This window comes from Podarcis pityusensis, assembly GCF_964106645.2.
Source record: "Podarcis pityusensis genome assembly, contig: HAP1_SCAFFOLD_85, whole genome shotgun sequence".
Taxonomy (NCBI): domain Eukaryota; kingdom Metazoa; phylum Chordata; class Lepidosauria; order Squamata; family Lacertidae; genus Podarcis; species Podarcis pityusensis.
In genome coordinates, this window is record NW_028293226.1 from 3,216 (window position 1) to 24,774 (window position 21,559).

Genomic DNA, 21,559 nt, shown 5'->3' on the forward strand with positions numbered 1-21,559 from the left:
GGCCTCGGAGATTACAAACCCCATCCCTCGTTGGAATTTCTTTTACCTCCCCTCCCTCAACTTTCAAACATTTCCCAGATCTGAGCAGAGAGGACCCTCAAAATATCCCCAGAAATGCACCTTGGGGAAATCGCCTTGTATAGCAAAAGCAAGAAGCTGGAGAGGACAGCGGGTTTTTTTGCAGGGTGAGAGGGAATCTGATGACACCCCAGCCCTGGACTTTCCCTCAAGGGCCATTCCTATATATGGAGTAATGAAGGTATCAGCTCAGTCCTGGCTTTGCTTCCTTTCCAAGTGGCTTTGTTCCATTCGGGGCTTAATATCGGCATCGAGAAGAGTCAGACATTTGCAAGAACTCCATCTTTGAGCGCGGCGGCACTTTGGAACTCCCCGCCACTTGACGTCAGGCAGTTGCCTTTGCTGCACTCTTGGCTGTACCTGCTAAACAAAAAACAAAAAAACCCATTTTCATTTAGACAAGCCTGCCCAGGTATTTAGGAAGTTTTTAATCTGTTCTTTAGTCTTTTTTGTCAACCACTTTGCGTTTAAAAAAACCAACAACAATCAAGCAGTGTATAAATTTTATGAAATCAATCAATCAATAAAATTAAGCTTACCTGCACATCATGACCTTTGGCCCAGATGGGGCAGCTAGCCTGCGGGTCAGATACCTAAACCGAACCTTAAAAGGTAAAGGTAAAGGGACCCCTGACCATTAGGTCCAGTCGCGGACGCCTCTGGGGTTGCGGCGCTCATCTGGCTTTATTGGCCGAGGGAGCCGGCATACAGCTTCCGGGTCATGTGGCCAGCATGACTAAGCTGCTTCTGGCGAACCAGAGCAGCGCATGGAAACGGCGTTTACCTTCCCGCCAGAGTGGTACCTATTTATCTACTTGCACTTTGACGTGCTTTTGAACTGCAAGGTTGCCAGGAGCAGAGAACGAGCAACGGGAGCTCACCCTGTCATGGGGATTCGAACTGCCGACCTTCTGATCAGCAAGTCCTAGGCTCTGTGGTTTAACCCACAGCCACCCGCATCCCTTAGTTCCTTCTTTTTCACTTTTACTGATGCATTGTAATGTAGCAAAAAAAAGCAGACCTCCCCAAAGTCTTTTCATTTCAGACTGCATTCACAGTCCTGAGTACAGACTCAGTCAAACAGTGAAGTTCTTTTTTATCATTGTTCTTATTCATTATATCCCACTGTTTTCTTCCCAAGAGCTCCAGTCGGCATGCACACTTCTCCCCCTCCCCATTTTATCCTCACAACAGCCCTGCAAGGTAGGTTAGCCTGGGAGGCGGTAGCTGGCCTGAATTTACCCCTGGGCAGGGATTTGAACCCCACTCTCCCAGGTCCTGGCCCAGCCCTCTAACCACTGCTCCACCCTGTCTTCCAAGCGAAAGAACAGAGAGATGAACTATCATTTTCCTATGGGGAGAAAATCCCAAGGGGAAGCAAGTCAGACCCATCCCAGAGCCACAAATGCAAGAAGGGTATAAGGCAGGACTTATGTGGCCCTCCAGGTATCATGGATCTGGCCCTCAGAACTCCTCCCAGCCACCCCCACACTAACTCTGCTCTCTATCACCCTTGAGAGTCCCCCTCCCATCTGCTTGGACTGTGCCCTTGAATTCTTATAAGGCCTCTTGTTGGCTTGGATGAATACAACTCTATATGCTTAAGTTAGGATGGATGGATTTTTATTTTTATTCTTAATGTGGGCTGGCAATGTTTCTTCCCTCTCCCAATTTTTCATTAATAATAATAATAATAATAATAATAATAATAATAATAAATTTTATTTATATCCCGCCCTCCCCAGCCGAAGCCGGGCTCAGGGTGGCTAACAACAATAAAACAGTACAAAAGTACAGCACAAACAACACTCTAAAATCATTCATTATAAAATTAATTAATTCAAGCCACTGGCAACCATTGGGCCAGAGCTCCGCGAAGATTGCCGAGGGAGGCAATATATATATATGTGTGTGTGTGTGTGTGTGTGTGTGTGTGTGTCTGTACATACATACACTTTTTTTATTCAAAATTAAAACAAAACATATTATCCAGAAACATATCATCCTTATTTCCCCCCCATTTTTCCTCCCTCCCCCACCCTCCCACACAAAACCCACCCCCCCACCCCCCAGCTTCCCTCAGTTCCAGTCTTTGATTTCTCTAAGAATGCTGTTTTCTGCATGTTACACAGTTGTATAGATCCTCAAACTATTTAGCTGATTATCATCAATAAAAGGTTTGTGAATCCTTATTGAAAGCCAGTCAAGGAGTCCAGTTCTCTTTGTTGTGTCTTCAAAAACTTTTTCTAAAATATATAGAGCTCAGCCCAACCCAGTCCTATTCAGAGTAGATCCACTGAAATGAATGGATCTAGGTTAAGCAAGGCCACCCACCCCCATACGTTTCAAGTGCTATGATGCGCTTTATACAGCGGCTGCCCACAGAGAACTCTGGGAACCGTAGTTTATTAAGGGTGTCGAGAGTTGTCAGGCAACCTCTCCCAGAGCTACTATTCCCAGAGTTCCCTGGCAGGGTAGATTGATCATTAAAAAACCACTCTGAGACTTGTGCCTCTGCAAAGGGGGTTTCCTAACTCTCAGGGCTCTTAGCAAACTACAGTTCCCAAGATTCTTTGGACAGAAGCCATGGCTGTTTAAAGTGATGTCCTGGTGCTTTCAAAATATGGTTGCTGCTGCCTGACCATCCAGAAAAGAGCCACATTTTAAAAGGGTATAGGATGTTTTAAACAATTCTAATTTTGGTTCCTGTTTCGTTTTTGTCGGGTTGGTGTTGGTTAAATGTTTAGCTGGGGTCGGCGTTTACTTTAATTTGGGTATAACTGTAAACTGATTGTTGTTATTGGTTGTTATTGATTTGTTGGTTTGTTTGTTGATTGTATAGGATATCTTGTTTTTTAATGTTTGATGTTTTGTTCTGTTTTATATGTTGTAAGCCGCCCAGAGGGGCTGGGGAAACCCAGCCAGATGGGTGGGGTATAAAATAAAAACGATCATTATTATTAGATGGTGTGAATGTGGCTGGGGTCAAATTCTGAGCAGGAGTAGCACTGAGTACATTTTTAAAAAAAAGTTCCCCTATGGCAGGAAAGTTTGTGAAAAGCACTGTTCCGATGCATCAATTTGTGCCCAGAGTGTCCTTTTCTTTGAAAGTGGTTTGACCTTGGTGGAATAGTTCACATTTTTGTGCGACAGCCTCCCTGCAAGCTCGCTTTGCTGGGAGCAAGAAAATAATACTGTAAGCTTCCTCCTAGAAAGAACTGATGTGATCCATGCCCTTGGCATCTCTCCAAGGTGCTGAATCAAACCTTCCTCCAGCTACTTCCTTAAGCTAGGTGGGGATGTTGAACCGCAGAACCCTTTCCCGGGTCAACAGAACCTGTCTCTCTTATCCCAGCATGGATTTACTTTTTCTTTCCTGCTCCCTTTGGGGGGAAAACAAACAGGAGAATTGTTCCTACTGTGGTTTTGAATCCTCAGATCTCTGCATGTCATGAACCTAGTCTAGTCTTGAGGCCAGAAATTAAGGGCTTTAAAAATTGGTTGGGGTGGCAGCGTTTAGGGGAGCAAGGAAATCAGGGACCGGTGGGAGATCAGGTTAGGACAAAGCAGGAAGGTTTTCAGATGGCCTTTTACTGAGTCAGCGCTCCGCCCAGCTCAGTGTTGTTGGCCCTGACTGGCAGTTTCAAGCAAGGCACTTGCTCTCCTCTCTATTTAAATCTCCCTTTGTGTAGAGATTTTCAAAAGGGATACATGACAAATCTGAAGAATCATGAATTGTGCAGGCTGTTTATGTTAGCCAGATTTAATATGTTTCCTTTGATGATAGTGAGAGGAAGATATTTAGCTCTCCCAGAATCAGAGCATCTCTGCAAATGTAGCAAACAGGAACCTGATATTTTGGAGCATATTTTCTTTTCTTGTGATTTTGGCATTATGCCAGAAGACAATTATTAGAGGCCTTACAACTCAATAGACTGATTTCTATGTTTCCAACGGTTCAGGACCTGCTCTCGGACAGGATCTAGGAGTCTTGGTTGACCACAAACTTGACATGAGCCAACAGTGTGACGTGGCAGCTAAAAAAGCCAATGCAATTCTGGGCTGCATCAATAGGAGTATAGCATCTAGATCAAGGGAAGTAATAGTGCCACTGTATTCTGCTCTGGTCAGACCTCACCTGGAGTACTGTGTCCAGTTCTGGGCACCACAGTTCAAGAAGGACACTGACAAACTGGAACATGTCCAGAGGAGGGCAACCAAAATGGTCAAAGGCCTGGAAACGATGCCTTATGAGGAACGGCTAAGGGAGCTGGGCATGTTTAGCCTGGAGAAGAGGAGGTTAAGGGGTGATATGATAGCCATGTTCAAATATATAAAAGGATGTCACATAGAGGAGGGAGAAAGGTTGTTTTCTGCTGCTCCAGAGAAGCGGACACGGAGCAATGGATCCAAACTACAAGAAAGAAGATTCCACCTAAACATTAGGAAGAACTTCCTGACAGTAAGAGCTGTTCGACAGTGGAATTTGCTGCCAAGGAGTGTGGTGGAGTCTCCTTCTTTGGAGGTCTTTAAGCAGAGGCTTGACAACCATATGTCAGGAGTGCTCTGATGGTGTTTCCTGCTTGGCAGGGGGTTGGACTCGATGGCCCTTGTGGTCTCTTCCAACTCTATGATTCTATGATTCTATGATTCTAGGAATGATCAAATTACTTTTAATAGTGGCTGAATTTTTGAGTGCTGTCCATGTAGAAAGACTGGGCCATTATAAAGAGATTTAGTGGTTCTTAATTGATTGATGATGTGGTAGTGTTGTCTTGTATTATTTATGCAAATTGATTTTCTCTGGAGTTAAAGATCTGATTGGGACAAACCTTGTTATGCTGAGCTCGTATTTTGCACAATTTGTATACAGTGTCTGTTTGATAATGTGTGGTTTGCTATGCCTAATAAAGGATATTTGATTAAAACAAAACAAAACAAGGCAAGGATTTTGTACGATTCACAGCCACTGCTGGTTCTGTGATGGCTTTTGGTGGCTGGTGGCTGCTAGCTGTGCCTGCCTGCTTGGGCTAGATAAGGCAAGGGAAAGCTGGAGACAGTAAAATGCAGGCAGAGGGAAAGCTTTGTGAGCGTTTAAAAACAGAAAGGTGAGAGAGGAGGTGGACTCTGGTGAACTTTGGTAGCTGCCAGTGTCCTCAAACTGTGTGTAAAATAGATCCGGGTATCTGGTCTGAGAAGGCAACAATTTAGATCAGGGTTCTCTGCGTGATGTGGTACTGCAATTCCCAACCAACCCTGGCAAACATGACCAATGAATGATGTGAGTTGTAGCTCTGCAATATCCGCAGGGCCAAAGGTTCCCCACGTCTCACTTAAAACATCTGGGAAATTTTTTACCGATTTCACCTCACCCTATTATCCCAGACACTGGGATTTTCTGTTGTTGTTCCTCTAATGGAACACCCTCCCCTCTTCCAGACACGAAGCGCTGTTGATCTGCGACATCTGATATCTTGCAAAGGCTTGTCTTTTTGCCCAGGCTTTCCCTGACCCCTAAGATTGGACCATGTTATCAATGAATTCTTATATATAAAGAATATATTGAATGCTTTTGATGACATCAATCTAATTATACCGTTATATAGTTTTTCCTGTAAAACAACGGGAAAGCGAAGATCTCCCTTTCTGTGGCGGCACTGATATCTCATAATCACCAACCCCAATAAGTGGACTTCCATTTAGACTTATAGGCTGCCTATATTAATGAATGCATATAAGTGCGTTAGGGCCGAGGGAATGCTTTTATTGTTTAATGTCAGCTGACGATGCTTTGCCAATTAAGAAAAAGTAAATTTCTGAAAAGGAGAAAGGATCAGACACCCACCCTCCTTTTTGTTCTGAACAGAGGAGAGGGGGAAAGAGCTTCTCTCTGTGAACAAATGTAGCAGTGACTGACAAAGGGGCCTTTTCCTCACTAGTAGAAAGGATCCCCCCCCCAATCATTTTGTGGTCATTTCATTTTCCACCTCATGGCAGCCATTTTGTGTTAGGCCACACCACTGCCTTGGCAGCCATTTTGTGACTGGCATCCCATCCGCGACATGTCCTCAAAATTCTCAATGTGCTCCTCAGCCCAAAAGAAGTGTGGTGACCCTTACGTTACCACAAGTTTTTCCTCATACTTTATTTATTTTTATTTTTTTGGTCGAGAAATGTTCTGCATGTGTATTTCAAAGCTTGTGGTCACGTGCATATGGGTTCAGGGTGTGCAAATTATGCAGGCTCATGAATGCAAATTGTGAAATTTCTCTGCTATCGCTACACCACAGTGAAAACACTCCATTTCTATAAAATGTTTATTCAGATTTTGCAGCACCAAAGCCCCCGTTCCAGTAGGCCGAAAGACGGTCTCAGTGGCACACCACTAAGCTTCAAATGTAGCGGGAGCCCATACAATATGAATATACAGGTTTTTATATTGTCTAGGAAGGGGTGTGATTATTGAGAGGGACTGTGCGCAGAGAGTTCTCAAACAGATTTAACAGTCTATATAAACTTTATGGCCTTTGTTTTCCAAACTTTTGGGGCAGCCGAGGTCGTCTTCTGATTTCAACTTCTGGGTTTCCTCCAAGAACCTAAAAAAAAAAGAGTTAAAGATCTTTTGAGTTAAGGGTTCCCCTTCTGCTTAAAAGGAGCAGCGTTACTCATGAGGACTAGCTGCTTTCCAAGCTCATTCCTCTCTATCGGGGTTCGTTCTGACAAAGGAGAGTGATATAAGGACAGCTCTGCTGGATCATACGAAATGCTCAGGGATGGGAGACCTTGTGGCCCTCCAGGATTCTTGATCTGGCCCTTGGGAGGTTACACAGGCCACACCCCTTCTTCACAGGCCACACCCCCTAACCAACCCTACCTTGCACCCTCCTTGAGTAGTTTTGCCTGCCTGGAAAGGCATCCTTAAACTTTGAAAATTGCCTATTGCTTGCCTGGACAGAGCATAGAGTAGATTTCGGTTTGACCCAGAAGGTTGCCTGCACTGTTTTCAGCTGCTGATTCTAATATTTCTCGCAAGCGAGTTTTGTGAAATAAATGAATCCCGCATGCCCACCCAACCCAGCAACGAGATTCCTTAGAAAGAGACCTACGGGCTCTGTAGACATTGCACCCAAGGCCTGTCTGGGTCCCGATCCGCTCAAGCCTGGTGCCGAAGCATCCGGAGAAATATCTCCTCCGCTTTGGGGAAGCCAGGAATTTCATCCAGTGATCCTCCATTTCTGCAGGGTGAAGGGAAGTCTGAAGTCTGAGCTGGCTGGAAGAGAGGCTTTCTGCGTCAACAAGGTCCATCATGTCAGAGCCGTCCTCTGCCTCGTCAGACCTCGAGATGGGAGCCTCCAATTCCCCTTCCGGAAATTTTTCCTTCAGGCGCTCGAGGAGGTCCTAAAATCAGAGGGGATGGAAAGAGAATATCAAGAAACAAACTCAGTTCAGAATGTGAGGACCTAGAAAGCTTCCTCCTACTGAGTCAGACAATTGAGTCCAGCTTGCTGTGTATTAAAAGGGAAGCGGGTGGCGCTGTGGGTTAAACCACAGAGCCTAGGACTTGCCGATCAGAAGGTCGTGGTTTCGAATCCCTGCGACGGGGTGAGCTCCCGTTGCTCGGTCCCTGCTCCTGCCAGCCTAGCAGTTCGAAAGCACGTCAAAATGCAAGTAGATAAATAGGTACCACTCCGGCAGGAAGGTAAACGGCGTTTCCGTGTGCTGCTCTGGTTCGCCAGAAGCGGCTTAGTCATGCTGGCCACATGACCTGGAAGCTGTACGCCGGCTCCCTCGGCCAATAAAGCGAGATGAGCGCCGCAACCCCAGAGTTGGCCACGACTGGACCGAATGGTCAGGGGTCCCTTTTCCTTTACCTTATAGCTGTGTATTACCAGCACTGGCTGGAAGCAGCACGGTTTCAGGCAGGGGACACCCCCAGTCCTCCCTGGAGATCCCACTGGGGTTTGAACCTGGGACCTTCTGCATGCCAAGCAGTTGCTCTGACACTGAGCTAAATGGTCCTTCCTGCGATCACCATAGCAATCAATATTATATCAAAGCAGTTGCTGCTTTCTTTCTTACACACACACACACACACACACACACACACACACACACACAGAAAATTTACAATCTGGTCCAGTTTTAGCACATGGGTTTGACTTTTCTTTGAATTGCCACCTTTTAAAATTTGACTGTGAGGTCTTTTTGTAAAGAAGATCTTAATTATTTTTAATGGATTTTCAGGGCACGGTGTTAAATATTAGTGTGATCAATGCCATCTTTTTACACCTGCATTTTCCCCTCTCCAAAACCTCAACTGAACAGTGTCTTCTGTTGTGTAAATTGGTGGGAAGAGAGAGATTTTGAACCAGAACAATCTAGATTTTGAATTTGCGGAAGAAATCTTGGCTTGAGAGTCCTCACTCCACCCCAGCCTTCAAACAGAAGTTTCCTCTTGACTCCTTTAGGATATACAGTGGTAGCTTGATTCTCAAACACCTTGGTTCTCAAACCCCGAAAACCCAGAAGTAAGTGTTCGGGTTTTCGAACATTTTTCAGAAGCCGAATGTCCAGTGCGACTGTCAGCTATTGTTTCCTGCACTAATCAGAAGCTGTGCCTTGGTTTTTGAACATTTCGGAAGTCAAACGGACTTCCAGAGCGGATTAAGTTTGGCATTTTTATTTTTGCCATTTATTTTGCATTTTTGTTTTTGAGGCTTTTTCAGTTAATTTGTTTCTGTGACTGTGTGGAACCCAGTTCAGCTACTGGATTGATTGTGTGACTGCAAAAATGGATAAAATCCCCCCATCCAAACAATGACCGTCATCAGTGCAGGTAAGAAAAATATATATATATTTTTAAATAATCTACAATACTATCTTATTTATTTTATAGTACAGTACATTGATTATTGCTTTCATTTTATGAATCAATGGTCTCGTTAGATAGTAAAATTCATGTTAAATTGCTGTTTTAGGGGTTGTTTTGAAAAGTCTGGAATGGATTAATCCATTTTGCATTACTTTCTATGGGAAAGCGTGCCTTGGTTTCAGAATGCTTTGGTTTTGGAAGGGACTTCTGGAATGGATTAAGTTTGAAAACCAAGGTACCACTGTTAAATTAAAAAATAAAAATTGGGGATGCCAGTTCCCTTCTCTCTTCTCTCCAAAATTTGCCACCCCCACTATATGTAATGCTTTTGATTCCTGCAATGCACGTTGGTCGAGCTGCGAAGACCTTTTTCTGCTCACAAGCAGCTAACAAGTTCAAATTATCATTCTCTGCTAGTCCATCCAATGCTAGTCCTACTCAGAACAGACCCATTGAAGGCAATGGAGAAGACTGACATAGGTCCATTAATTCCAGTGGGTTTCCTCTGAGTAGGAATCTTAGAATTGTGCTGTTGCAAGGGACCATAGGGATGCGGGTGGCGCTGTGGGTTAAACCACAGAACCTATGACTTTCCAATCAGAAGGTTGGCGGTTCGAATCCCCGCGACAGGGTGAGCTCCCATAGCTCAGTCCCTGCTCCTGCCAACCTAGCAGTTCGAAAGCACACCATTGCAAGTAGATAAATAGGTACCGCTCCGGCGGGAAGGTAAACGGTGTTTCAGTGTGCTGCTCTGGTTCGCCAGAAGCGGCTTAGTCCTGCTGGCCACATGACCCGGAAGCTGTACGCCGGCTCCCTCGGCCAATAAAGCGAGATGAGAGCCACAACGCCAGAGTTGGCCACGACTGGACCTAATGGTCAGGGGTCCCTTTACCCTTTAACTTTACTAAGGGACCATAAGGGTCATTTAGCTCAGCCCCTTACAATGCAGGAATCGCAGCTAGAGGGACTGAGTTAGATAGAATCCATTAATCATCATTCTTTGCTAGTACTCCCCCCCCCATGTAAAACATTTCATTTATTTATTTATTACATTTACAAGCCACCATTATTCTCCAATGATCTCAAGGTGGTGTACGTGGTTCTCCTCCCTACCCCCATTTTACCCTCACAACAACCCTGTGAAGTAGGTCAGACTAAAAGATGATGACTGGCCCAAGGTCACCCAGCAAGCTTCATGGAGCAGTGGGAATTTGAACTCTGCTCTTACATTATTTTCACCAAGAGGAGCATTTTGGAGCTCGTTTGAGAAGCTTGTTGCAAAATTCGGAAAAGTACCAAAAAAACTTGTGGGAGGGGCTGGAGGGTTAATGGTTTGTCTTGTTTTCATTATGCTTTCTGCATTTTTAACCTTGCATTTGAATGCTGCTCTGAGATCTGCAAATATAACCAAATAATGATTAAATTTTGAAGGATAGTTGCATTTCAATTTGCCTTTGGGTGAGTTCTAAGTTGGATCAGTTGGATAAATTTATGCGTGAATTAGGTACCTTCGAATCAAACTGAACCAACATGAGTTTGACCAAACTGTGGGAGGCAGTGGAAGACAGGAGTGCCTGGTGTGCTCTGGTCCATGGGGTCACGAAGAGTCGGACACGACTAAACAACTAAACAACAACAACCAAACTGCACCAAGTTAGAAACAATAGAGGAATGTAAATGGGTAAAATTGATGGTAATTGCAGCCAGACAGGTTATAGCGAGTAATTGGAAAAATGCAAAAGAGCTAGGGGTGAACCAATGGAGGGAAAAATTGAAAAATATTATAATCTTAGAATATCTAACTGTGAAGATACATAAAATGAAAGGGTTTGAGGTCAGTGAGAAGGAGGAGGATTGGTTTAAGAAGATATTGAATTATTTAAGTAGGTTTGAACAATTTGGGGCAATTAAAATGTTAAAAGTTAAACAAACCTTGTGGAGGGAGGAGTGTTAGGGTATATAGAATTGTACATATGATTGATTTGAATATGTTATTATTGATTATGTATACCCAATGTATCAGCCGCCTGGGGGTTTTCACTGTTTGTTTTCACTTGGTTTTGGTTGTTGGTAAAAAAAATTAAAAAAAAATTATTATTTTTTTAAAAACAACAACAATCGAACTGACTTCCCAACACACACACACACACACACACACACACCCACACACACCACCCCTGACCTGCCTCCTCCTTCCTCACCTGAAAGGACCGCAGTTCTTCGCTGGAAGGACTCCAGGCCACAGGATGACTCGAACCCAGGCCTGCTTGGGCGAACACCAAGAGCACAGAGGACCAGCGACACCAGGTCACAGCATCCATCATCCCTGCTTCTCTTCGGGCCTCTGAGGTCTGGTAGCTTTGGCTGGGGATGCGAAACACTTCTTTGCAGACCTAGGGAGCCTTTCTTTATAAGCTCCTTCGGAGGATGGCTCCTTGCTGCTTCCAGCCGGCCTGGACCCCAGCGAGCTGAGCCACTTGGCTCTGATAAGGGAACTGGTTCCAGCCAGCGGTGCTGAGTCTTTCGGAAATGACACATTCTGCCCCCACCCTGCTTTTAACAGAGCAATTATAGACGCTTTCTTGAGCCGCCAAACTGTTCACGGCCGCGAACCTGCAGAAATGTCTTTTCTTCTTTATTAGAGGCAAATGCAGGGCTACGACTTACGCTACGGGTGAGTCCCCAAATTAGGCAATTCCGCGATGATAGGGAAACTGGGGTTAATAGCTGGCTGTACTGACCAGAGCAGGCCAGGCACTCCTGACTTCCACTGCCTCCCGCAGTTTGGTCAAACTCATGCTGGTAGCTTTGAGAACACTGTCCAACCATCTCGTCCTCTGCCGTCCCCTTCTCCTTGTGCCCTCCATCTTTCCCAACATCAGGGTCTTTTCCAGGGAGGCTTCTGTTCTCATGAGGTGGCCAAAGTATTGAAGCCTCAGCTTCAGGATCTGTCCTTCCAGTGAGCACTCAGGGCTGATTTCCTGAAGAATGGAGAGGTTTGATCTTCTTGCAGTCCATGGGACTCTCAAGAGTCTCCTCCAGCACCATAATTCAAAAGCATCAATTCTTCGGCGATCAGCCTTCTTTATGGTCCAGCTCTTACTTCCATACATCACTACTGGGAAAACCATAGCTTTTAATATACGGACCTTTGCTGGCAAGGTGATGTCTCTGCCTTTTAAGATGCTAGGTCCCCTTCATGGATCACTGCCTTGCCATGGCGAAAGGGCTTGAATAACTCAGAGAAGCTATGAACTATGCCGTGCAGGGCCACCCAAGATGAACAGGTCATAGTGGAGAGTTTGACCAAACGTGATCCACCTGGAGCAGGAACTGGCAAGCCATTCCAGTATCCCTGCCAAGAAAACTCCATGGACCAAGACAACAAGGTGCATAAATTACCATATAGCATATATTCAACACAAAAAAAGCGACAATTTGTTGTTGACAAAGGACAGCTGGACATATCAAAGGCCCCATTGCCTTCAGTAGCTTAGGGCCTCACCAAACCTAAATCTGGCCCTGGCTGCCAACCAGTGTTGGTAGTGCTGAACTAGATGGACCCGATGCACATCACCTCAAGTCGTAGACATGAGATAAATACATAAATAGAGTGGTTTAGCTATTTTAGAATGCTTTGATTAAGGCTTGGGTATCTGCTGGGATCAGAACCCTCTCTTGCAACGTTATTTCTGTGCGCTTTTAATTTTGCATATTTTGCAAAAGCCTGGCCATGCTGTGAAAACGCCTTTTGCGAATCTGCTTGGTGCCGGTTGGGAAAAAAGGCTTTACAGCTCAGCTCATAGACCCGCGCACCTCTGCTTTCCTCCACCTGCTCCTATCTGGGGGGAAACAGCCCCCCACCCCTCTTGGTGACGGAAGACCCTTCATCTCCCACCCCGGGCTCACTTCAAAGGGCGGCTGTTACCATTTATATGCTAATTGGAACAAACACGTTTGCCCGGGACGGGAATGGGCAGGCGCATTTAATTAGCTGTGGCCTTTTATGCGAGAGAAGATACATTACCTCGTGTGTGCACGAAAGGATGGCTTTGTGATGTAAGCTGTGCCCCCCCTTAGAATTCCCCTCTATAATTTTTATTAAATTTTACTGTTTTACATTTTAGAATATGACCGGTATATCATTTTCCAACTCTACAATTCTATGATCTAGTATCTATGATGTGGGCAAGGTCAAGGAACCTGCAGCTCTCCTCCACAAGATGTTGGGATCCTCTCCCAGCCGATGGTCAGGGATGATGGGACTTGGAGTGCAGCGAGATCCGAAGGACCACAAGTTCTCCACCCCCTTAGAAGAATATAAACAACCATTTCTAAAAACCTGATGGCATGTTGCTAGTCCTCAGCCTCTACTTGCCACCTCTAAAATGGGCATAATTTAGGGTTGCCATATTTCAAAAAGTAAAAAGCAGGACACCCCAAAAGTTGTTGAGCTTTACAAAAACGCCAAAAAACCCCCAAACCCTGCGATTTTTCTATTGACTTGCCTAAGATCCAGGACAAAGCGGCACATTTCAGAAACCAACCCCCCCTGTCATTTCTGCCTTTGAAATCCCAGTAACGTCTGGGGAAATCCAGACATATGGCCGCCCTAACATAATTGTATCTGTCTGTTCATTCTTTCTACCCCTTCTTTTGTATCTTTCCCTTTCTATCGCTGAGGATTCTAGAACCCCTAGCAAACTGCTAGACCTCAGCCTCTACTTGCCACCTGTAAAATGGGCATAATTTTCTCTGTCTGTTCATTCTTTCTCCTGATTTGCATCCTGCCCTTTCTGTTGCAAAGAGTCCAAGGCCGGCTTGAGAGAACTTTGGGGTTCTTGTGAGCTTGGAGACAAATCCTGGCTGCCCGTGAAAAAATATTTCATTTTACGCTTGTGCTGACACAGAGACCCAATGCTCCAGGACTCGCCCCTGGCCATATTCCCCTTCCTCATCATTTCTTTGGCAGCAGGAACACTCTGCTCTTTTCCCCTGCCTGCCCAAATCATTAAGCATTCTGCATTAATGCGAGTGTCAAAATCCTCTTGTGCGTCTCTGTGTTGTTGAAAGCCCATACCGGCAGTTTTCATTTTAGCTGAGCTGAGGGCATCTACATGACAGTTCCTTCGCTGTGCAAACACCCCTGCGTGGTTGATTTGGGCACCAGGAGACAACATCCACACCTACGCAGGAGATCTGCCCCTGTCATATTTCCTTTTGCAAAACCAAAGGCCCCCTTGCAAACATTGACATTCTCCTGCCTTCTCATAACGCTGGACCCTGGGTGGTTAAGGTCAAGTTTAATTGCCCAGCGATTGGATTCACCAGTTTACCTGCTTGTGGGGCTTCCCATTGAAGTATCCGGTGAGAGGAGGATGCTGGCCTGATCCAGATTTAGGGCTCTCCTTCTGGGTTGTATCCAGCCAAGTTTGTTTGTATGATTGGTTGATATCCCACCTTTTTCTCCAAAGAGCTCAGACTGGTATACGTGGTCCCCCGCCCCCATTCAGTCCTCAAAACAACCCTGGGAGGTAGGTTAAGCTGAAAGGCAATGTCTGGCCCAAGGTGTCCCTGTAAGCTTCATGCCTGAGTGGGGATTTGAACTCTGGTCTTGCAGGCCCTGGTCGGACAATCTTAACCACTCCAACACCCTGGCTTTCTCAAGACGAGGAGGACTAGCACCAGTGGCGTAGCGTGGGTTGTCAGCACCCGGGGCAAGGCAAGTAATTTGCGCCCCCTAACCCGTGGATTTTAGTAGGGGCAGAGAGCTGCGAGTGTGAGCGCCCCCCCCCCCCAGATGTTGCGCCCGGTGCGGCCAGCCCCCCTGCACCCCCCACGCTACGCCACTGATTAGCACAGGATCCAACCCTCCCCCTAATTTCCCCCCAAACAGAGGCACTCTGCAGTCTATTTTCAGGGTCTTTTCCAAGTCTGAGAGCCATATTCTAAACGAGAGTTGGAAGAAATAAATTGCGTTCTTTTTTACACACACACACACAGCATATTGGAAATGAATCGGACCAATTATGAAAACCAGTTTATTTCGACAACTGTCCGCATGCAGAATTTTGCACATGAACAAGACACGGAACGAAGGTTAGATAGGATTTATTGTAGATACACACCTTTGCCACGAATGAGAGAGCACTGACTGGAGGTGTGGGTGTGAAGACCGCGATCTGATTTCTCTGGTTCCATCAGCGCCAGAAGGCTCTGGATGGGTGAACTAATGTTTAATGGGAGAAAGCTGAGCCTCAGATGTTCTGTGAGTTTTTTCCGGGTTGACTCACTCACACCTGCCCGCCACTGAGAAGAACTGCCTATGCTGGGCCGGCCCAAAGTACCAACTAGTCAGGCCTCCTGTTTTCCACCTGTGGGACCGCTAAACTCCTTTTTTTAGGGAAGGCCACACTCAAGGAAAGAGGGTGGTCATCCCACTTAGGTGGCTTTCAAAGAGGATTAGGCAAATTGGAAGATGGAGCAAGCTTGTTTTCTGCTGCTCTGGAGGGTAGGACTCGAACCCATGTCTTCGAGTTACAAGAAAGGAGATTCTGACCAAACATTAGGAATAACTTTCTGGCAGTAAGAGCTGTTTTGACGGCGGAGCGGACGCCCTCAGGAGGTGATGGACTCTCCTTCTTTGGAGGCTTTTAAGCAGAGCCTGAATGGCCATCTGTCAGGGATTCTTGGGCTGTGATTCCTGCATTGCAGGGGGTTGGACTAGATGTCCTTCAGGTCCCCCTCCAACTCTAAGATTCTATGAAATTCATGGAAGAGAAGGGTAAAGGTAAAGGGACCTCTGACCATAGCTGTCAACTTTTCCCTTTTCTTGCAAGAACTCCTATTCGGAATAAGGGAATTTCCCTTAAAAAAAGGGAAACGTTCACAGCTGTGCCCCTGACTGTTAGGTCCAGTCACGGATGACTCTGGGGTTGTGGCGCTCATCTCACTTTACTGGCCGAGGGAGCCGGCGTACAGCTTCCGGGTCATGTGGCCAGCAGGACTAAGCCACTTCTGGCAAACCAGAGCAGCGCACAGAAAGGCCGTTTACCTTCCCGCCGGAGTGGTACCTATTTATCTACTTGCACTTTGTGCTTTCGAACTGCTAGGTTGGCAGGAGCAGGGACTGAGCAACGGGAGCTCACCCCGTCGCAGGGATTCGAACCGCCAACCTTCCGATCGGCAAGCCCTAGGCTCTGTGGTTTAACCCACAGCGCCACCTGCGTCCCAGGAGAAGGGTATCAATGGCTAATGGTTAGATGTTTTATCTCCCCTGTCAGAATTACAAGTGGGAATCCCAAACTGCGTCCATGTCCTGCTCCCATAAGCATCTGATTGGCCACTGTGAGAACAGGATGCTGGACCAGATTGGCCTGCCAGCAGGATGCTTCTCATATAGTCTCCCTTCAGCTGTTGTTTCCCCTCTAGTGTTTGGTCCTCAGGGTAAACTGCTCCTGTCCATGGGCTCTCTGTTTTGCTATCGTAGTTAACAGGCACTGCCCCCATCTTCCCTGAATTTGGCTAACTCTTAAAGAAGAAAGTTAACCGCTTCTGGTCATGAAGGCAGCAGTTTAAGCATGACTTGTATGCGGGGGAAGAAAGCAGCTTCGAGTGCGTGGGGGAATGAGTCCTGACAGATCGAATTGTATTATGGAGGTGGGCAGAGGCAGGAGGTGTGAAGGTTTTTGCTCGAAGGTGGGGATGCCTTGGCGATGAATGAGGGTGTTGGTTGTCTCTCTGGGAGGCGATGGGTCCGGCCAGCGAAGGGTCCTGCTGAAGGAGAAGAAAGGGAAACGAAAATATATCATGTTCTGAAACGGCCTCTCTCTGGAACAGCCCTATGAGAGAGGAAGCTCAGCGCGTCTGTCATGCTTAGCTGCCTTCCTTGGCAAGGTTAATTGGCTGAAAACCTTTCCCTGTGAGTGGAAGAGAAGGCGCCCCGATTTAATTGGCTTGGTCGATTCTCTCCCCCAAGGAATATTATTTTTAATGTAATAAATACAGATCGCAAACTCTGCCTAAAGATCTGGGTGTGTATTAGGGCAGAGGTTGCCCGCGAGGTCCCTGCGGGGAAGCGTTATATGGCAGAGCTTTGCATGCAGAAGGTCTTAGGTTCAATTTTCAACAGCATCTCCAGGTAAAGCTGGAGACATCCCTTGCCTGAAACCCGGGAGTGCCGCTGCCAGTCAGGGTTGGCAATGCTGAGCTAGATGGACCAAAGCTCAGTAGAAGGCAGCTTCCTACGTTTCCATTTAAATCACACAGAACCATGAAGACTAGTATCTTTTATAACATCCTCTGTTCTGTTAGAAGCCTTCCTTGGTGCTCACAGAATCCCCCTCCCTGAGTCCAGGATTGAGGGGAGGGACATTATGTTGTAGCCCAAAGAGTTGGGTGCATTCTGGTGCCCAGAACCATTTCTCGGTATTGGAACCAGGCTACAAGTAAGGTTGGCAGACCCTGTGTCAGGGAGAATGTCTGCGGCTCTTATGGTGTACCATCCCTGAGAGATGGTTGCCTAGCCTCTATGAACCCCATGAAACTCCTGCCTGAAATTTATTTATACAGTGGTACCTCGGGTTAAGTACGTAATTCGTTCCGGAGGTCTGTACTTAACCTGAAACTGTTCTTAACCTGAAGCACCACTTTAGCTAATGGGGCCTCCTCCTGCTGTTGCCGCGCTGCCGGAGCACAATTTCTGTTCTCATCCTGAAGCAAAGTTCTTAACCCGAGGTAATATTTCTGGGTTAGCGGAGTCTGTAACCTGAAGCGTATGTAACCTGAGGTACCACTGTATATTTCATAAAACATATACACCGCTTGATTGTAAAACAAAAACCTCAAAGAGGTTTACAAAAAAGGTAATAAGATCAGTAAGAAAGACTTTTGAAAAGCTAAAAAAGAAGGTTAAAAACAGATCAAAACTCACACCGACTTTTTAAACATCTGGCTGGGCTTATCTGTTTTCAGCAGACACCAAAAAGAGTTCAATGAAGGCACCTGTCTGAATTCAATAGGCAGGGAGTTCCAAAGGTGCTGCTGCCACACTAAAAGCTGGACTTTTTACAAATGCAGGACAGGGATTCTGTGGCACCTTTGGTAGTGCCAGTTCCACCAATCAAAGCAATCGTGTGGGCATATTTGGGGGGGGGGTGAGGTGTTCTCATAGGTAAACTGGTGAAGCTGTTAAGGGCTTTATATACTAATAGTAACACCTTGAACTTGGCCCGGTAGCAGATCCCTGAGCACAGCTATTGTATGCAATTGTGCTGCAGAATTCTGCACAGACTGCGGCTTCCGGTTCACGTGCAAAGGAAGCCCCACGTGGAGCGCATTGCAACCATCCGGTCTTGACGCAACCAGGCCAGAATCTTCCAGTTGTGGACACTTACCTGCCGGGCTGCCTTTCAGCACCCCAGCCCACTCAGAGCCCCGATCCGGTCCAGCTTGACCCCGAAGCATCCTCTCAAAAGGCCCTTTTTGCTCCTTCCCCGATACCTCCGGGAAGAGCCCAGGAGGTCATTGAAGAGCCTCTGGAAATTGCTTTCTGAGAGGGGCACCCCTTCCTGGGGTCTCCTGGCCCATGGCAGAACAGCATCCTGTTGTTCCAAGGCTCCGGTTAGGAGGGTCTCATCTTGGTCCTGCTCTGTTTCCTCGGACCCTGCTGGCTGTTCGAGGTCCTCCTCTAACCACTTAGACAGGGTCTGAAAAATACAGGAGGGTGCAGGGAGAAGGAAGAGAAACAAAATAGGTAAAGGACCCCTGACCATTAGGTCCAGTCGTGACCGACTCTGGGGTTGCGGCGCTCATCTCACTTTACTGGCCGAGGGAGTTAGCGTACAGCTTCCGGGTCATGTGGCCAGCAGGACAAAGCCGCTTCTGGCGAACCAGAGCAGCGCACGGAAACGCCGTTTACCTTCCCGCCACAGTGGTACCTATTTATCTACTTGCACTTTGACGTGCCTTCGAACTGCTAGGTTGACAGGAGCTGGGACTGAGCAACGGGAGCTCACCCCGTCGTGGGGTGAAACCAAATAAGCACCAGCGAACAAAAGAAACAAAATAAGCACCAGCAAAACCAAGACCCCTCCTCTCGCCCTCTCTGCTTCCCCCTTCCCTGCAAGCTGACACCTATAAAATTTGACTTGCTTATAACTATTGGGGTGGCTCCCCCCCCTTTTTGCATCACCTCCAACTTCGGTCCAGGTGAGTCTTTATACCCCCAAAGAGCCTCTTCCCTTCATTCCACTGGAAAACCTCACTTGGCTTTTTTCTGGGGGCTGTTCCTTCCTCTTACCTAAAGATGGGACAGATCTGTCACTTTCAATTTCTCATTCCTCCCATCTAAAGTTCGGCTCTCAACATTAGTTTGCAATGAAAAAAACAACAACCGAAACTAAAAACGAATTACACTTGAAAACTTAGCACTAATAATCTGTATTTATTTGCTGCATTTTTATCCCACCATTCTTCTGAGGAGCCTGGGGTGTCATCCGTCCGCCCCATAGCTGTCAACTTTTCCCTTTTCTTGCGAGGAATCCTATTCGGAATAAGGGAATTTCCCTTAAAACAAGGGAAATGTTGACAGCTATGGTGGGTCCCCTCCTCCCCATTTTATCCTCACAGCAACCCTGTGAGGTAGGGCAGGCTGAGATACAGCAACCGGCCCTAGGTCACACCCAGTGAACTTCGTGGCTGAGTGGGGGGGGATTCGAACCCTGGTCTCCCAGGTCAAAGTCCGACACTCTAACCACTGCTCCCAAACCAGCCCCTAACCATAATCTCCTCTGCAATGAAATATTTGCCATAAAATAAAACCTTTGCAATTTTGCCTAATGTGCACATTTTTTTGCAATATCTCTTTTTGTAGTGCATTTCTCTATTCTCTCTCTCTCTCTCTCTCTCTCTCTCTCTCTCTCTCTCTCTCTCACAAAAAAGAAATCTATGCATTTCTGTGTGCGTGCTTTACCCTAGCACAAGCATTTATTGATGCCCATTACCCAGCTGGAGAACTTGCACTGCAAAATTCAGAGCGGTGCGAGTTTCAAAGGCTGCTTTTCGGTTCACGAATTGCTTTGGGAAGTGTGACTCTGGTTTGGATTGCTTTGAAATGCAGCCAGATCCTTCTGACCTCATCCACCACCCCCTCCACTTACCTGGACATTGGTCACTGGCTTGGCTCTTCCTTGTTGGTGAGCAAAAAGCAGCAGCAGCAAGACCCAGCGGGAGTACATAACTTTGGGGTTCATCATCTGCGTGGCTGCCTTGCCTCCACTCCTAGCTGGATCCCCTAAGCCTTTCCCCTGCGGCAAGGTGAGCCAGCTGGTTCTCTGCCTGGCTTTTATATCTCCCTTGACCCCTCCCCAGGTCCACCGCTGAGCTCCTGGAAGATGCCCAACAATTGGCTTGAGTGCATCTCATCCCTTGTCAGGGAGGAGGGGAGTTTGCAAAGCATCTTTGCTAATGCACTCTCTTTCTCTCTCCCCCTCGGCAGGTATCAGCCGGTAACAAAAAGAGGAGTTTTGCGTTTGGCAGATGCTGGTGATCTTGAGCTGGAAATCTTCTCTGCTTTTTCGCCTCCGGACACCTCCACCTGTCAGTTTTGTTCAATTCTCTGCCGGCTGGCAGCAGCAAAATTACTACTGCTGTTAGGATACTCCGGTAGAACATGTAATATATAGAAAGCCTGCGGAGAAATAGACCCAAAGGAAAACAGGAGGCTGACTTATGCTGATGTATACACTGGTCCATCTTAGCTCAGTATTGTCTACACAGACCGGCAGCAGCAGCCCTCCAGGGTTTCAGGCAAAGGACATTCACCTACCCTCCAACATTTCTCTGATTTGTCGGATCAGGAAGCTTCTCCTGTGCTTGATCTTGCCGTACACATGAACCTCATATACACAGCTACTTCGGTTTACTTTGAGCAATTACATCCTCTCCACCTAGCCTACCTCACAGGGTTGTTGTAAAGAAAAAAATTTGTAAGGGAAAGGACTGTGTGCAACACCTTCCACAGATAAATGAAGTGAAATAATTTTTTAGCTGTAAACTGCTTGGAGTCCCTGTTAGGGGACTCTAGGTGGGATATACAGTGGTACCTCGGGTTAAGTACTTAATTCGTTCTGGAGGTCCGTTCTTAACCTGAAACTGTTCTTAACCTGAAGCACCACTTTAGCTTATGGGGCCTCCCGCTGCTGCCGTGCCGCCAGAGCACGATTTCTGTTGTCATCCTGTAGCAAAGTTCTTAACCTGAGGTACTATTTCTGGGTTAGCGGAGTCTGTAACCTAAAGCGTATGTAACCTGAAGCTTTTGTAACCTGAGGTACCACTGTAATAATAATAATAATAATAATAATAATAATAATAATAATGGAACTCTGAGAAGGATCAGGAACCTACCAGAAAGCAAATCCTATTGAACTATCTGAGTAAAAATGCTTAGGATTGCAGTCCAGTCTTTACACAGTCACTTGGGAGTAAGCTCCATTGAATACAGTGAGGCTTACTTCTGAGTAGGCAGTGCAAGGCTCCATGTACAATAATAAAGGAACAAACATCACCCACATTCCCTAAGAAATAGCTGGCTGCTAAAGCATTGCAAGG

At 46.5% G+C, this 21,559-nt stretch overlaps 2 protein-coding genes across 2 annotated transcripts; both read right to left on the minus strand.

The window, feature by feature from the left end:
- Window positions 1–6,381: 6,381 nt before the first annotated feature.
- LOC308469199 (natriuretic peptides B-like) lies at window positions 6,382–11,441 on the minus strand. The gene is made up of 3 exons (XM_081024544.1): window positions 11,152–11,441; window positions 7,185–7,476; window positions 6,382–6,674 (listed from the first exon to the last, which is right to left on the minus strand). Exons 1-3 carry the CDS (start codon window positions 11,272–11,274, stop codon window positions 6,649–6,651), a joined length of 441 nt encoding a protein of 146 aa, XP_080880670.1. The 5' UTR covers window positions 11,275–11,441; the 3' UTR covers window positions 6,382–6,648.
- Window positions 11,442–16,012: 4,571 nt separating this feature from the next.
- On the minus strand, window positions 16,013–20,511 carry LOC308469200 (C-type natriuretic peptide 1-like). The gene is made up of 3 exons (XM_081024545.1): window positions 20,110–20,511; window positions 18,346–18,657; window positions 16,013–16,723 (listed from the first exon to the last, which is right to left on the minus strand). Exons 1-2 carry the CDS (start codon window positions 20,203–20,205, stop codon window positions 18,361–18,363), a joined length of 393 nt encoding a protein of 130 aa, XP_080880671.1. The 5' UTR covers window positions 20,206–20,511; the 3' UTR covers window positions 16,013–16,723; window positions 18,346–18,360.
- Between the last annotated feature and the right edge of the window lie 1,048 nt (window positions 20,512–21,559).

What these genes read in the sequence shown, in the direction of transcription:
- LOC308469200 (XM_081024545.1), bottom strand. Translation starts at nt 20,205, where the DNA reads ATGATGAACCCCAAAGTTATGTACTCCCGCTGGGTCTTGCTGCTGCTG. An exon ending in AGCCAGTGACCAATGTCCAG is followed by an intron (nt 18,658 to 20,109) that starts GTAAGTGGAGGG and finishes TGTATTTTTCAG; the next exon opens with ACCCTGTCTAAGTGGTTAGA.
- LOC308469199 (XM_081024544.1), bottom strand. Translation starts at nt 11,274, where the DNA reads ATGATGGATGCTGTGACCTGGTGTCGCTGGTCCTCTGTGCTCTTGGTG. An exon ending in AAGAACTGCGGTCCTTTCAG is followed by an intron (nt 7,477 to 11,151) that starts GTGAGGAAGGAG and finishes CTCTGATTTTAG; the next exon opens with GACCTCCTCGAGCGCCTGAA. An exon ending in GTGCAATGTCTACAGAGCCC is followed by an intron (nt 6,675 to 7,184) that starts GTAGGTCTCTTT and finishes TTTTTTTTTTAG; the next exon opens with GTTCTTGGAGGAAACCCAGA.